This window comes from Prunus avium, chromosome 4 (assembly GCF_965620075.1).
Source record: "Prunus avium chromosome 4, drPruAviu1.hap1.1, whole genome shotgun sequence".
NCBI lineage: Eukaryota > Viridiplantae > Streptophyta > Magnoliopsida > Rosales > Rosaceae > Prunus > Prunus avium.
Window position 1 is genome coordinate 35,947,865 of NC_142287.1, and position 15,181 is coordinate 35,963,045.

Sequence of the window (15,181 nt, forward strand, 5' to 3'; positions counted from 1 at the left end):
AAAAAAAATGTAGCATACAAAAATAGATATTTAATATGATTATCCATGTAATTTTTAAGGTTTATATTGACATCTTGTGTTTTTTGTTTGTTGACATTGAAATAAGTAAATGAGATTTTGAAGCCACCGCCCACCCTGAAATGTGAATCAGTGTACGGTGTGAAAAGTGGAGACACCTGTTTTGAGATTGCACAGACTTTCAACTTGCCAACTGAGTTCTTCGATTCAATCAATCCCAATCTGAATTGCACAGCTCTCTTTGTAGGCCAGTGGGTTTGTCTTAACGGCACACTTAGTTAATAAAGCTGCATCCTGCATTCTGCATGCAATGCATGATGAATAAGGAGATCACAAAATGTATTTGATCACCATGTATTTGTTGATTGTCTTTTTGGCCCAATGTCTTAAGGGTCAGATCGGGCCAGTTGTGTTCAAACTTGATGCAATTCCAAATGGGAACCTCAAAAACTTATCCAATAACAAAATCCATTGAGAATTTCCTTCAAGCACAAAAGTGCTTTTGCTTGGTATAAAAGTAGTCTAAGAGCTTTTTAAACAGTTGGGAATCACGCAAAAAGACACTTGCATCACGCAGCAGCTTGTATGTGAAGACCCAAAAGTGCTTAATTGAATGCATTGTTGAGATGAAGAGAGACTAAAAAGAGATGCAAAAGAACCAAAATTTAAAGCTAAGCATATGATACCCAACTTTTTTTTTAGAAAAAGAAATGAAACCAGTTATCCAAATCTATCCAAAAACATATCCATTAGCATTTAGGTGAGCCCAAAAAGCGTTCCTATATATATATTTAAAGTCTGGTCATGCGATACTTCTTCTTTTTCTTTTTCATTTCATAGGAAGTCCGTGGCCAAATTGACAAACAACCTCCCTCACACCTCCCTTTTGCTACAAGGATTTATTTGGCATGTGACTTGTAATTCGTACGGCATTATTTGTTGCCTTCACATTCAAGCTTTAAAAATACCATGCCTTGTTGCAATCTCATTATTACAATGTAGAAAAAGGGCAAAAAATGGTACCCAAAAAAGCATGTGAAATTTGATTCCCCCACCACTTTGCAATAAAGCCGTAATATGAATGATGGCAATCTTGATTTGGTGTTTGGGTGCAGTTTCCGTCCACCCGAGAAAGTTCCCTCTAGTTTTCCACACAAATCATTGTTTAATCCAATGTGCCCCATTATCTATTTGATCACGTCAATGGCTCATAACCATCCATGATATTCTATCGATAATATACCTTATCAATTATGTCATCAAAAGCTATGATTTATCTGTTATAACTTTCATACTTTGCTAGAGAGATCACTTTATTATATACCACATCGTTTATCTGCTCACTATTGAAGGTGAAATTTAATTGTATTGATAGATTCTATTAAAAATGTGATACAATAACGTGCTCTTCATAGCATTATTTACATGAAACTTTCGAGTCTCTCAATTATAAGGTTGCTTAGAAGGTTGTAAAGGTTATAGCTAACTCATGTACGAATTCATTTTATGTAGACAGAAGTACCTGCAACTACCATATATATGATAAAGGTCTCACTCAAAAACGGCCCTAAACCAAGCTGGACATTACCATAACTATACCTAAATTGAAATGCCTTTTGATTGAGCCAACCTTAGTAGCTCCACCAATAATTGCATGGCACTCATCAAGAAATTTTAATTTCAACTTTTTGATCCTTACTTGGTGGACAATTATAGACTGTCAGCTTTACTCTGTTTTGCCAGTTTTGTCATTCGCTTTTTTAAAATTTCGATTTGCTGGACAAGTCTGAGTGGCTTATGGTGCACAAGTTTCGACCCAACCATTGCAGTGGAAAAGTGGAACCAGAATAGTGCTTTTGTTAAAAGTCGAAAACACAATCCTAGCTGTGGCCCAACCCGCATAAGTCAGCACCTCCCCAATATATGCAGGAAAACTTACTTGCAACAACGTAATAACACTATTTTGCTAATCCCGACTACTATTACTTATTATATGTTGAAAAATTATTCCACATGCTCTCATTGCATGAAAGTGTTTCTCTTTAGTTGATTCAAAGATGCTTGTAAATAATGGACACAAATTTATAGCAAAAATAAATTTGACATAAATGCTTGCACAACCATTTTTTTATATATAACCATGGCGTTGGAAACAATAACAATATTCACTGCTACCAAAAATAAAATAAAAATAAAAAGTAAATGAGGAGATGGGCATCACATTAATAACCCATGACCAATTACACATTTTTGACAGTTTGACCAGCCTTGCCCATCTCATAACCTCCATTGGGGTGATCTTCTTCCTCACTGACGAACCTCTTCCAATACCAGTGTGTCCTCCATACTCTGCCCATCTCCTCAATTGGAATGCCCTTTGTCTCCGGCAAGAAGTAGTAAATGAAAATGGACATCACGAACACAAAGAACGCAAAGAAGAGGAAGAGCCCAAATTTCAAATGGCAGAGCATCGTCAAGAAGATTTGAGCCACGATGAAAGTGAAGATCATGTTCACTGAAACATTGACGCTCTGAGCAGCTGATCGGATTTCCAGTGGGAAGATTTCACTGGGGACGAGCCAACCCAGTGGACCCCATGACCATGCGAAGCCTGCAACATATGTGCAGATGAAAATCACCACCACAATTGCATACCACTTTGGCAATTCTCCAGGGGTCCCATCCACCCCAAATTTTGCACCAATACAAGCTGTCACAACTGCCTGCAATTTGAAGACAAACAAAAACCCAATTGATTAAAATCCAAAAACCAAAAAACCCAACTGTTAAATTACAAAAAGATTTGAACTTTTTATGTTTTTTGATAAAGGGAACCTGGCAAATAAGCATTTGAGCTCCACCCTGAAGGAAAAGAAACCTTCTTCCCCACTTGTCAACACCATAAATTGAAACCATAGTTGCAAGAACATTGACACTGCCAGTGATCACAGCTGACATGAGAGAAGCATCGCTTCCAAATCCAATTGTGTTGAACAAAACAGGGGCGTAGAACATGATCACATTGATCCCGGTCAGCTGCTGGAAGAAGGGGATGAGGATGGCCATGCTGAGGTGAGGCCTGTACTTCCTCTTCAACAGGTTCCTCCATGGATCCTCAATCTGCTTGGACGCGTCACTAGCAGCAACAAGGTCACTGAACTCCTCACTGACATCGTCCACGCCGCGAATGCGCTGAAGTTTGGCCTTGGCTTCATCGTGTTGGCCGCGCTCAATCATGGAGTTGGGTGTGTCGGGTAGGACAAGGGAGCCAATTGTGATTATAAGAGCTGGCACCATAGCGCCACCCAAGCTCAGTCTCCATCCCCAGCCGCCGTGGATTTTGGCGAAGAAGTAGTTCAGGACATTGGCCACAAGGATACCAATTGTGATCGATAGCTGGAAGCCAATGTTGAGAGCTCCTCTGAATCTGTAGGGTGCCATCTCAGAGAGGTAGAGTGGCACAGACTGTAATTACAAAACAAACATGACAACAAAAGAATAGATTAATTCATCAATGATTATCCCCAGTTTAGATTAAACTTTTACGTTTGAGTAATGGTAATTTATGAACAAATTAATCAAAGTGAACAAAACGGTCACGGTCCAGGGCCACATGGATAGTTTGACAAGTTGTCATGTTTGTTGGAAGTAAACATTTCAATGATGTCATGAATTTATTTTTTAAAAGGGAATCAAAGAAAATGACAATTTGTATTAAATTAAGTCATAAACCGCTATCAGATTGCAATTCTGAATTTTCTATTCAACGCCTCTTGCATCAAAGAGTAAACGTAGGCCTTCAAAAGGGTGCAAGAGTGAAGTCACGCCCAAAGAAAAAACAGAGCATGCGTTGGAACTTAGTGAAAAGTGATTGCTAAAGACAAAGTTTCGGACTCTGAGTTTTTCCATTTTAATTTTTCATACCCCTTGTTTGGTTGCTGAGTAAACTGAAAAAATTAGCATCTTTCTTCCCTGCATTTTCTTGGCAACCAAACAGTGTATTGCTAGAAATTATTAGACCCCGAGAACCCAGAAAGCAGAGAAAGAAACAACACACACATACAAAAAGGCTTGGAATTTCATATCCAGTCTTGTCCTGTTCCAAGTTTGTCTGAGTCATCTAAGTTTAAAGTCCGTTTCAAGTCAGATCTGAAGAAATGCAGAGAGACATGGTAAAACGACAAACCCAGAAAACAACCCAAGCCAAAGCATAAATAAAACTCAGACACAAAAAACAGGAAGGAATAAAATCACTGGGCTTTGTTTTGTTTGTTTTTGAACAGCACATTCCTTGTTTTTTACGGACAGCTTGCATTGAACAAAAACTAAAACACAAACAAGATTCATGTGCAAGATATCAAGATTTCTTGACCCAAAAAAAAAAAAACTACACAAAGAACCAAACAGAGAGATCAGAAAGGAAACTCTGTAGGGCATACCTGATTGGAGAAGCCGATACCAAAACCGAGCAACATACGGCCTAGAATCAACATCCAGACAGCTTTGGCAGCTCCATTGATGATGGCGCCAGCCATGAACAGCAGACCTCCAAACAACATGGACAGTTTTCGACCAAATTTACGTGTGACGGTGGCTGCTATGATTGAAGCTATCAGAGCAGCCAAATACAGAGACGATGTGAACATGGTCAGTGTTTGACTATCATATTGACAGTACTGGTTGGTGGTCTTGTCTTCTTCCTTTTTCCGGTACACAGCCGGAAAAAACTTCTTCAAGAATGAGTCCATGGACGTTACACCACCTAATCATAATTCAAAAAAGAAACTTTCAAATTTGTAATTCATCAGAAAAAAAAAAAGTACGTTAGTGATCAAAGTGTGATCTGGGAAATGAAAAGAAAATTACCAGAAATTCCGATATCGTAGCCAAAAATGAGACCCCCCATGGCTGCAACAATACATGTTGCTAAAACATAAGGAGTGAGGTTTCCAACATACTCCTTGTTGTTCCCACTAGTGGGAATACCAACAGCAGGCATTGTTGGTCTTTTTGGGAAATTCAGCTGCTAAGCAGACTGATCTAAAAGAGGAGGCAAAAGGGATTGGATTGGAACAGAGAGAAGGGATATTAGGAGAAGTGGAGAGAAAGTGAGAGAGCAGATAGACCAAGAGGAACAAGATAGAGCTTTTGGGCACAGGCTTAGCAGGTGTATATATAGAACAAAATATTCAACTTGCTTAAATTCCAGAGAACCATTTAGCTGTCAAAAAAACAATAAATAAAAAGTTTATCTTAATTGTCATTCAAATTATTATTTTAATTTTCATACACGCTACATAACTTTTTGTGGATAAGATTGGCTACTGTGTTGGAGTAGCATGTAAACAAGTTAAGTAATGCTACCATATATGTAAACGGTAGATTCACCCTTTTTACGGTCTTACAATTTAACTTGAAATATATTGAGAAATTGAGAAAAACTTTCATGTCGCCTATTTCATTGATTCCCTCTCTCTGTTTTTCACTTCACAATGAAACGAGAATAGGGAAGTATTTTTCGTATACTCATGAGGGAAGGGCCAAACATGGGACATCACCATTTAATGTTTTTACCGTTTGGGCAGCAAACTTGAAGGATAAGGGTCGGTGTCACCATGAGACTTTTGTCAATTTACACGTCAGACATTACTCAGCAAGGATTTGGGTAATTTGTTGAGCTGTCAAAGGATTTACTTTGCTTGTTCAGTGTTCACCAGAATTTGGGTTGCGTGGTTGGCGATTTTGGATAATGTTGGATATACTTGATGGTTCATTTTCATGCGTAACATACTTGGGACTGGATTGGATAATAGGATTGGATTGGATTAGTAGGAAACATCTTTTTGGTACGTCGACTTATACCCCCATTAATCATGGGATTGTAATAAAAGAGGGAGAGAATACGTACGTGACTTAAAAGGCCTTTTTACAATGACAGAAAAGCAGTCGGTGAGCATACACACGAGAAGAATACGACTTCCGAATCCGGGGTGGTAGTATTGTAATTAAGAGCAGAGGTCGGGGTATTTGAGGCTGCGCCAAGATGACGTGGGTTTGGGTTACGACAGGCATGGACCAATCCATGGGTGGTCTGTTCCTCAACTCGCGGAAAATACAGCGAAGACTGGAAAATGATTTTCAGCCGCAGGAGCAGCTCTGTACTCACTTTATTTTTCCTTTTTCTTTTTTTTATTTTATTTAATGTTTTATGCAAATGGTTCTTTCTACCTACCTTTCTCTGGTGAATTGGTACTTTGAAGGGCTTTTATTATGAGGCAACGGTACAATTTTTGGCTTGCTGTTTGAGCAATCTCTCAATTATGTTTTGGAAAGGGGTAATGAAAATCATGAATTTTATTTGGGGCATAGTATTTCAGATATACAATTTTCTATGCAAACTCGCAGTTATTTGGTGGTAAAGGATAAGGATGAGACTACACGTAAATTCAGACATTCTAAATTCAAGATTTTCGCTTACAGCTTCTTTCATACTATAGAAAACAAATCATGAGAGTGTGATTACCCAAACAATTTAGTGTCTTGATTATATTCATTCCATATAATGTGAAAGGAAATATATATGAGGCATGATATAGAAATTCGGCTTTAATTTCCAAACATTGTATTTCCATCACAAGACTAAAATGTTTCCAATTTGTTTCGATACGCGTTTTACAACATTTATGGAAACTAGTCCTACCTTAGAAACTTATATTAACTTTGCTAGGTTCTCCACAAGATGTTTAATTTTGATATTAATGGCATAACACAAGATGATTAGTATATGAGATCATATGGCATTATCCTCAAAAATATAATCAAATCAGGCTTAGAATATGAGAAAAAAAAAAACACGTCGCCTAATTGTGGGGATTGAATGAGATGCATCAGTTATTGTTTTAATTCATTAAGCTAGATTATAATATGAATAAGAACTATGTCTTCTTTTATAAAAAAAAAAAAAAACTCAAATAAAGGAAAAGCGACTGAAAATTAAAAGGAGAAAGAAAACTCTTTTACTTATTCTCTGGGCCCCTAAATCTTCTTCCAAATCTTTTCACTTTTCTGTTTAGAGGTTAGTTTGCTTTCAGTTTCATATACTTTTCTGTCAGTTTGTTTGATTTCGGACAAGTGATTATTGCGTGATTGACCACATCTATATGGAGAAAAATAGGATGGCTCACTGTTTATCCAAGAGTAGTTATAATTTTGATTTTTGGTTCTTTGTATTTGATGATATTCCTAATTGGATTGAGACTATCTTTGATGATAATGTCTTAAGAGTTTCTAGAACTCGTAATGTCTCTGTAATTTAATTTTTTATGTATTTAGGGGTTAATCCCCCATTTCAACTCAAAAATAAATAAATAAAAACCTCCATGTTAATTGCTTATGAAAAATCCCATAAATTCACAGATAGCCACTCCTCCCACAACCCAGAAGCAAGTGTTCCCACTTGGACTGTTGGACAGATTATATTATATTTAATTTTATTTGTACCGTTGTAAAGTTTAGAAGCCTAAAAGAAAAAATAAAATCGCTTTGGGTTTCAATTTTCAAACATTGGTGGCTTGACTTTGACCCATACAAAAACAAAGTCTAAGCAACGGATGTGGGAACCACTGCGGTTGAAAATTTGCAATCGTGGCCGTCTAGTCATATTTCATCATGAGTGACAGTGGCTTCATGCTCTCTCTTCTCTCCAACTCAACTTTTCAAAGCTGTCATGAGTCACTCACACGTATCATGACTGCGTTCACATGTGAACGAAAATCTTGCTTCCGCGTTATAATATGAACGAACAATATGATCGATAATAAATAAATACGATATGAGTGTCACACGGAAAAATTATATTTTGTATTCGTCACTTAAATAAAAACAAAAGAGTCATAGGACGATTCTAACTTTTACGGGAAATGAAAGACTCACTTCATATAATCAATAGCTTATGACTCATCTACACAAAATAAGTTGATCAATTTTATAAAATTAATTAATCTGATTTCGAATTTATTCTGTTAGTGACCGTATCTACAGGCCGGCATAAGGGCCCTCTAGATTGTGACTGTCTAATTGTCTCTTATTTCAACCTTTTCTTCTAATGTTTATTCTCTTCTTCCTTCTTTTTCCCTTTATGCTAATATTTGAAATATGTCATACTGTTAAAAAATGCATAAAAGTAGGAGCATATGTTTTTTGTTGCGTTGTTGTTTATCTTACATTTATGTTTATAAATAATAATAGGATCATTTTCATTTTACTACGTTGAAGTTTACCGAGTTTTAGCCTTTGATATATCAAGTTTTTTTCGTCTCATTTTCATATATATCGTGACTCTTGCGTTAAGGACAAAATGAACACTGAAAAGATCAACAATGAATCAGAACTCGTCATTGCCACTCATCTTATATCATTTGAGTAGAAATCCATAAATAATGCTAATTATTTATTTTTCGTAAAGTTTGCATCCATTAATTCAATCTCAAATAATAAAAAAATCATTTGAAAATATGAAAAAACGTGTAAAAGTTTTGTTCACATTGCTTAATGTATGGATAAGATGCTCCAATGGTAATCATAATATTAAATGAATCTGCCCCATATTGTTCTCCAACATGCGGTGATTTGGATTGAGATTAAGATATTAATCATCAATTAATAGAAAGCAAAGCAAAGCAAACACACACATTCATTTCCATTTAGCCATCATTGGTTATAATTAAGGGTCAATTAAGGATTAATCTAGCCAGCTATTGCTATTTATGTAAAGCTATTAGCAAGCTAGCGTTCCCATATGCATTTAAAGGTTAAAGACTCACATAGCTACTGGATAAGCCTAAAGCCTCCATCTCCAATTCTCCATGCATTCTTCTATCTCCCAATTATCTGCTTTTAAAATATATATATATATATATATATATATATATATATATATTATATATATATTATAAACAAGATAAGGTAGAGATATGTAAGCGCTTCCAAGTCAACTTCCAGAAATACAAGAATAAGAAAGAAAAGAAAAGAAAAGTCAACCAACATGGCATGAAATATTGATATTGAGTGGATCGTTCCCATTTATTTAATTTGGTCAGGGTGATGATATGGTTCCCATTTATTTAATTTGGGAATAGTTGTATTTGTGTAGCTGAAAGTATGGCTGATCCTAGGACGTAGAACATGGATCCAAGAGACGAAAAGTTTGATACTATGACAACTTGACAAGGTTCCCATGGGTATACGCTAGCTAGCTTCTTGTTGTTTCGTATTAGCTTAAACATTCCTACGTTATTTTAATTATTTATTGATTGAGTACAAGCGATAATCTAAATTACATGTTCATATGTTCATACGTTCATACGTAACTAATAATATTAATTATTAGGTTTTGAAGACTTTGTATTATATTATTATTAAAGTTTGAAAGTAAAACAAAAGAAATTTAAAAACTAAAAACGATCCCTTAACTTTTTGGTTCTCAATTGGCATGATTTTTCTGTCCTCGTGATTTTGCAAGTTTTTGTGGCCATGAATTTGATATAACATTTCGCTTTCTAGTACTTGTGGAGGGGAGGAGAAGAGGGAGGGGTACGTGAAGTCCAATGTGTGCAAGTTGCCCAATTTGCAGTTTGTGCATATATATTCTTCAACCAGCAAGCATCAATCAGCCGGCATCGATCTCATCATCATCTTCTTGGTGTTGTTGTTTTGTGATTTGTGACTAATTACCAACTTGTTCATATAACAACAAGACAGAAGAACGTGCATGCGAGTGCCGTTAAACTCTCCTCCTTATGAACTTAATTATTAATTATTATTGATATTAATGATAGTTAAAATAATGAAAATATCTTAGTGAATTAATTAGGAATCTAATACGTACCGAACGAAATTTTAATTAAAGTGAAAATATCAGGAAATACTAACAGAGTTATGATTAATGAAACCATTGATGAAGCTTTGAACATTATTGAAGGCCAACTCTAATTAGTTGGGACCATTATTTCTATCTCTATATATGAATTCGGCTTGCTTTTTGCAGGTAAGTCCAGAATATTAATCTGCAGAATTCAATACAATACAGCCAATTCAATACAGCCAGCCAGCGCTAGAATAATTCGAATTTTGTTGCACCCAAAGCCTAAGCCACCAAGATCAAGTTGATGCTTTTCCCTTTCTGACTGGGAAGGCGCCAAGTAGCAGAGACTCCATGATAAGATAGTTAACATCGAAACCCATTAAGCTCACCCCTGGAGGAAGAATTGAAGATGATCCGATTTTAAGGCCCATATATATATAGAGGCTACAAGCTCTTGGTTTCTCTTCTTAGTACCTAAGCCCAAACAAGCAAGCCAATCCCAACTTAGTCACTTTGTCATGGCGATGGCATTGGGGGAAAAAAGAATCAAAGATCATGTTATTATGAACACTCAACTTCTGTTTTTCTTTTGGTAATCATAACATAAACACACAATCAATACCCATCCTGTCAAGAATCAGAAGAAACTTTCATGGTCTACTGCTTGTCCAAGTCTACCCTACATTGTTTCCTAATGCGCAACTTGAGCATGGAAGCCAACCCCATTTCTGTCTAACTAATAATTCGCATTCTTTTCTTTTTTTCATTAAGAGTTTAAGACTTAAAAACCATTCAAATTAGCAGGAGGGCATTGAATACAAATCTTGATTTTATAATACACTTTAAAAAAAAAAAAAAAAGAAGGAAAAAAATGCATGAAATGTTATTTACAGTTCTGTTTCTGCATGATGCTGAAAGGCAGGTCTTCACAAGAGACAATGTCATATAAAAAAAAGAAGCAAATACAGTAAGGAGACTTCATCTATCACCATCTTTCTCTCTTCACAAAGGTTAGATGAAGTAGACCATGGCTGCCTCTACTCACATGCCCATCCATGGTTTTCCCATGTGCTCCTTCCTAATAATACACCAACAAAATATTATATAAACAATCTGACTTAAATAAATGCAACTGCATTCTCTCCTATCATTCATTCCTTGTAGTGGCAGCAATGCCAGAGTATCTTAATATCAGAAAGCTGTTGTGAGACTGCCATTGTGAAAGAAGATCTAACAAAACTGAAATGGAATTCCAACTTGAGCAGAGCACATATACAATTTATAAACAAAAATGCAAACCAAAATTAAATCAATACAGACCGAAGCTACATTGGTTCAAGAATGCCAGATTCCACTCAACATACTGCGGAATCTGTTTGTTGACAACTTCTTCACAAGTCTCTTGGCATCTGAAACTTCTGCTTCTGCAAGTTCCTCAATGTTTTTCAAATAACCCGAATGCACAATCTTCCTCCTCCCGCTGTTGCTACTTGTCAATGACATTAATATGGAGAACAAGAACTTCTTGTTACCTGAGTTTCCTTGCTTCGGGTCAAGCCGCTGCAAAAGGAGGCCCATACTACGATCATCCTGCACGAATCGTTTTCGATTTTTCGGGATGGAGACCATGTTCGACAGTGCCTCAGCCGCCATTTCTCGAACCTCAAATGACTTTGAATCAAGAAACTTAACCAGCTCTGTCATAAAATTTGCACCCCCCAGTGCTTTCTTGGCTTCCTCTGATTTTGCACACATTCTAATTGCAACTTTTAACGCCAGTTCTTGAATTGAAGCCTCCCCATTTCGAAGAAAGGACATAAGTTGCTCCACAAAGCCATACCTGATCAAAACACTAACACAACTTGTGCTACCGAAACACAAATTCTCTACTGCCCTTAATGCTATCTCCCTCACTTTACAAGAACAAGTTGATCTGTACTCCAAGACACGAACCAGTGCTCGAATTCCACCCTCTTTCACCACCATGCTACGAACTGCTTCATCACCAGACGCTATATTTTGCAGAAATTCAATCGAATTTATCTGCAAAACTTCATCTTTCGACCGTGTAAGCCCAATAAACGTTGAAATTACACCTTCTTCAACCATGAATCTCTTTATTTCTTCGACCCCAACAAGATTTTTTAGTGCCCCACAAGCAGGACCAACCAACTCTGCTCTCACATCACCACCTTCACAACCGGAACATAATTTAAGCAGAGCTGTGACACCGCCGTGAGCTGAAATCGACCACCCATTATCGGAATTCTCAGTCAGTCTCTGCAAGCTCTTAGCAGCCCCTTCTTTCCCAACCTCGCTCCCACACTCCAACACCCGAATCAATGGCGCTATGATCCCAGCTCCGATGAGAACAACCTTATATGAACCAAACCCAGAAATTACAGAAACAACCTTCGCAGACCATTCTTGGATTTCAGCCTCATGCGAATCAAGAAGGCTGATCAACAAGTTCACAATGTCACTCTGTTCCACGACGACTTTCACGTACCTGTCGTCTTCCACCACAGCCTCATACAAATTAAGCAGAGCCTGTCGTTTCATTTCTGCGCCCCCAATCTTCATTCTTGTCATCAAGTCTCTCACATAGAACCTCATGTCGTCTCTGCAAGCTCCGTTTCCAGGCCTCGAAACGACGATCGCAAACCTGTGAGTCAAAACGCCGGCGTTGTAAATCTCCGTGAGGTTTCTTGCGTGAAGATCGAGTTTTGCAGAGAGCATATCCAAGTCGCTCTGCATCAGAAGCTTCCCGCTGTAAGAAAGATCGACGCAGCGCCGAGCAAGACCGTGGCACTCGTTGACCGTGCCCGATATGTTCGACACTAGGCCTAAAAGAACTGGATTTTCATCTGTTTCGCAGTTTTGTACGGCCGCTAGGCCAGAGTTCAAATCTTCAAGCTTGGTCCTTATTGTATTCCATTTCGCTGCGAAGATTTTGATGGAAAAAGAGAGTGAGATCAAAGATGATATGGACTCAACGGCTCGCCGGAGACTCGATGCTCCGGCGGAAGATTCCGGCAAGTCTGGGCTTTGCTCTGTTTCTTTGGGTCCCTTCTCTTCTTCCCCCATTTTTGTGTTTCTCATTGGTTTTTGGAGTTAACACATTTTGTAACAGCAAAGTGGGTTAGATTCCGGCGAGATGGGTTCGAAGATTCTGGCCAGTTTGATCGGAAATTCGGAACAGAATGGAATCTAAGTGACAATCTTATCGTGAACATAGAGAGAGGCTCTGACTTTCCATCTCTTATCTCTCTCTGGTTTGGCAGCTGATACACTGAATTGGATTTTAATGTGAATTTACAGGGCTGGCCTTTTGGGGTGGCGTGTGGTAGTGACGGATGAGTAGGAAATTAAAGAGGGGTATTTTTGTCATTAAACTGGGGATATGAATCTGTTGGAAGTTGGAGCCCATTTATAGGAGGAGGTGGAAGTTTTTCGTTGATCTCTTCTAATCTTTGATTATCTCTTCTAAATTATAATCTAATCATTGTAATTTGTATGTGATGGTTCCTTTGCTTTCCTATAAGCTATACAATTTAAACATGCTTTTAATAAGATAATATTATTCACTGTTGGTGGTAAAAACTTTAAAGCAATGCTTACATTATGTGTGCATTATTTTATTATTATTTTACAAACTTTATGGTGAAAGCATTTCAATTTAAATAGTTGTAAGATGTAACAAATTAACCATCATAATTCCCAACACTCAATTATCAAGTTTTTTTTGTTTTTTTTTTGTTTTTCCTTCTAAGTTCAATGATAGATCACTTATTCTCATTGGTTTATAGGGAGAGTTGGATTCTCATCATTCTTCTTTGCCATTTCTCTTCCTTAACTATGGCCAACATGAAGAAAAAAACACTCTCTTTTTTTTTATATTTATTTTTTAATATAAGGACATTATCAGACACATGTGTAAAAATAATTCATTAAAAACATAAAAACGAAAAATCTCTACGCACATCTCAAACTGTGATTGGCAGGAAAGTAGTCATTACTTCTAGGGAATGAGGCAAGTATTTTCCTTAATATAATATTTTGAAGGTGTATTATCTGTGACGCAAGCATGACCTGTGCAAAGACAAAGGAGAATAAAAGACCACATTGTAAATGGCTATAAGATGTGAAGAGGCAAGACTTTGACATAATTTGGCATCAAAGCTTGACCCAAAAATCATCTTTATACGGAGTAGAAAGTGAAGGTTTGCGTTCAGTTCACGAGTAGAAAAAGAAGGTTTATTATGCTAAGAAATTTCCATGCTTGGACCTTTATCAACTTCTAACTTAACTTTACTTCACAAAAAAATAAAAAAGAACTTCTAACTTTTAACTTTATATGAACTTTTTAAGTGTTAATGGAGAAATTAATTAAATAGGAGCCGCTAAAAATAGTGACACTATTTTTAACTGGACTGATTAGTTATGGACCACCCTTAAAATAGTGACACTATTTGGATTAGGTGAAAAGGAAAAAGAAAAGGGTAGCTTTCAACGGCTTTGGCATGGAGATGACACAGCCTCCACCCCACCATGTGAAGGCCTTTGTTGGATGCCTTGAGCTATCAGTCTTCTCTAGATCAAATTGGAAGTCGAGGTGGAACTTAATCTCTATAAAAGTTGAAACAAAGCTGTTTCTACAACACTTTTTGAACTCTGAATAATGAGAGAGGAGCTTAAAAAAAAGCCAAAAGCTGCTTTTGTTTGAAGGAAAAAAATGTGAAAAGCAAGCGTGAAAGGCATTGAGCATCCTTTGCTTACCTAGTAAATTACAAGATAAGATTTGGAAGCATTGCACAGATTAAAACCCTAGAAGATGACAAAATGGGGATTCCAAAATAAAAATCAATGACCCATGATGTGATTAGATGTCTAAATTTGGTTTTATCTTCATGTTATTTTGTCATGATAGTTAGTATGATTTGCAACAATTTGGTTTTATTTAATTGTGTTAAGCTCTTTTTGGGGTCAACTATCTATTCAACTTTTTATAAATATTTGTAATTAGTTGGCCACCATGCTTCCCTCAGCCACTCACTCCGTCAGATAAAGAGCAACAATCAATAGCAGAGATTTTGGCCCTTGAGCATAATTGAATCTGCACATGGTCTCAACCCAGTTTTAGGGTTTGGGTTGGGACCCCATATCTTACATGTAGAGCTATAGATGTTGCATATAAACTCCTAATTTTAAACGCTATGTGCCGTCAAATAAACTCAGGTGTTTAATACGCGACTCACTTTTAAGCCGTTTTTTAGTAATTTCACGTCATGTTCTTTATAA

At 36.9% G+C, this 15,181-nt stretch overlaps 2 protein-coding genes across 2 annotated transcripts; both read right to left on the minus strand.

The window, feature by feature from the left end:
- Positions 1 to 2,130: 2,130 nt before the first annotated feature.
- On the minus strand, positions 2,131 to 5,181 carry LOC110757995 (sugar carrier protein C). Its single transcript, XM_021959768.2, has 4 exons — positions 4,885 to 5,181; positions 4,458 to 4,780; positions 2,854 to 3,483; positions 2,131 to 2,741 (listed from the first exon to the last, which is right to left on the minus strand). The coding sequence occupies exons 1-4, from the start codon at positions 5,015 to 5,017 to the stop codon at positions 2,259 to 2,261; spliced, it is 1,569 nt and encodes a 522-aa protein (XP_021815460.1). The 5' UTR covers positions 5,018 to 5,181; the 3' UTR covers positions 2,131 to 2,258.
- Positions 5,182 to 11,111: 5,930 nt separating this feature from the next.
- LOC110757987 (ARM repeat superfamily protein) lies at positions 11,112 to 13,249 on the minus strand. Its single transcript, XM_021959759.2, has one exon. It carries the CDS (start codon positions 12,980 to 12,982, stop codon positions 11,216 to 11,218), a length of 1,767 nt encoding a protein of 588 aa, XP_021815451.1. The 5' UTR covers positions 12,983 to 13,249; the 3' UTR covers positions 11,112 to 11,215.
- Positions 13,250 to 15,181: the final 1,932 nt, after the last annotated feature.

What these genes read in the sequence shown, in the direction of transcription:
- LOC110757995 (XM_021959768.2), bottom strand. Translation starts at nt 5,017, where the DNA reads ATGCCTGCTGTTGGTATTCCCACTAGTGGGAACAACAAGGAGTATGTT. An exon ending in CTACGATATCGGAATTTCTG is followed by an intron (nt 4,781 to 4,884) that starts GTAATTTTCTTT and finishes AATTATGATTAG; the next exon opens with GTGGTGTAACGTCCATGGAC. An exon ending in GTATCGGCTTCTCCAATCAG is followed by an intron (nt 3,484 to 4,457) that starts GTATGCCCTACA and finishes TTGTAATTACAG; the next exon opens with TCTGTGCCACTCTACCTCTC.
- LOC110757987 (XM_021959759.2), bottom strand. Translation starts at nt 12,982, where the DNA reads ATGAGAAACACAAAAATGGGGGAAGAAGAGAAGGGACCCAAAGAAACA.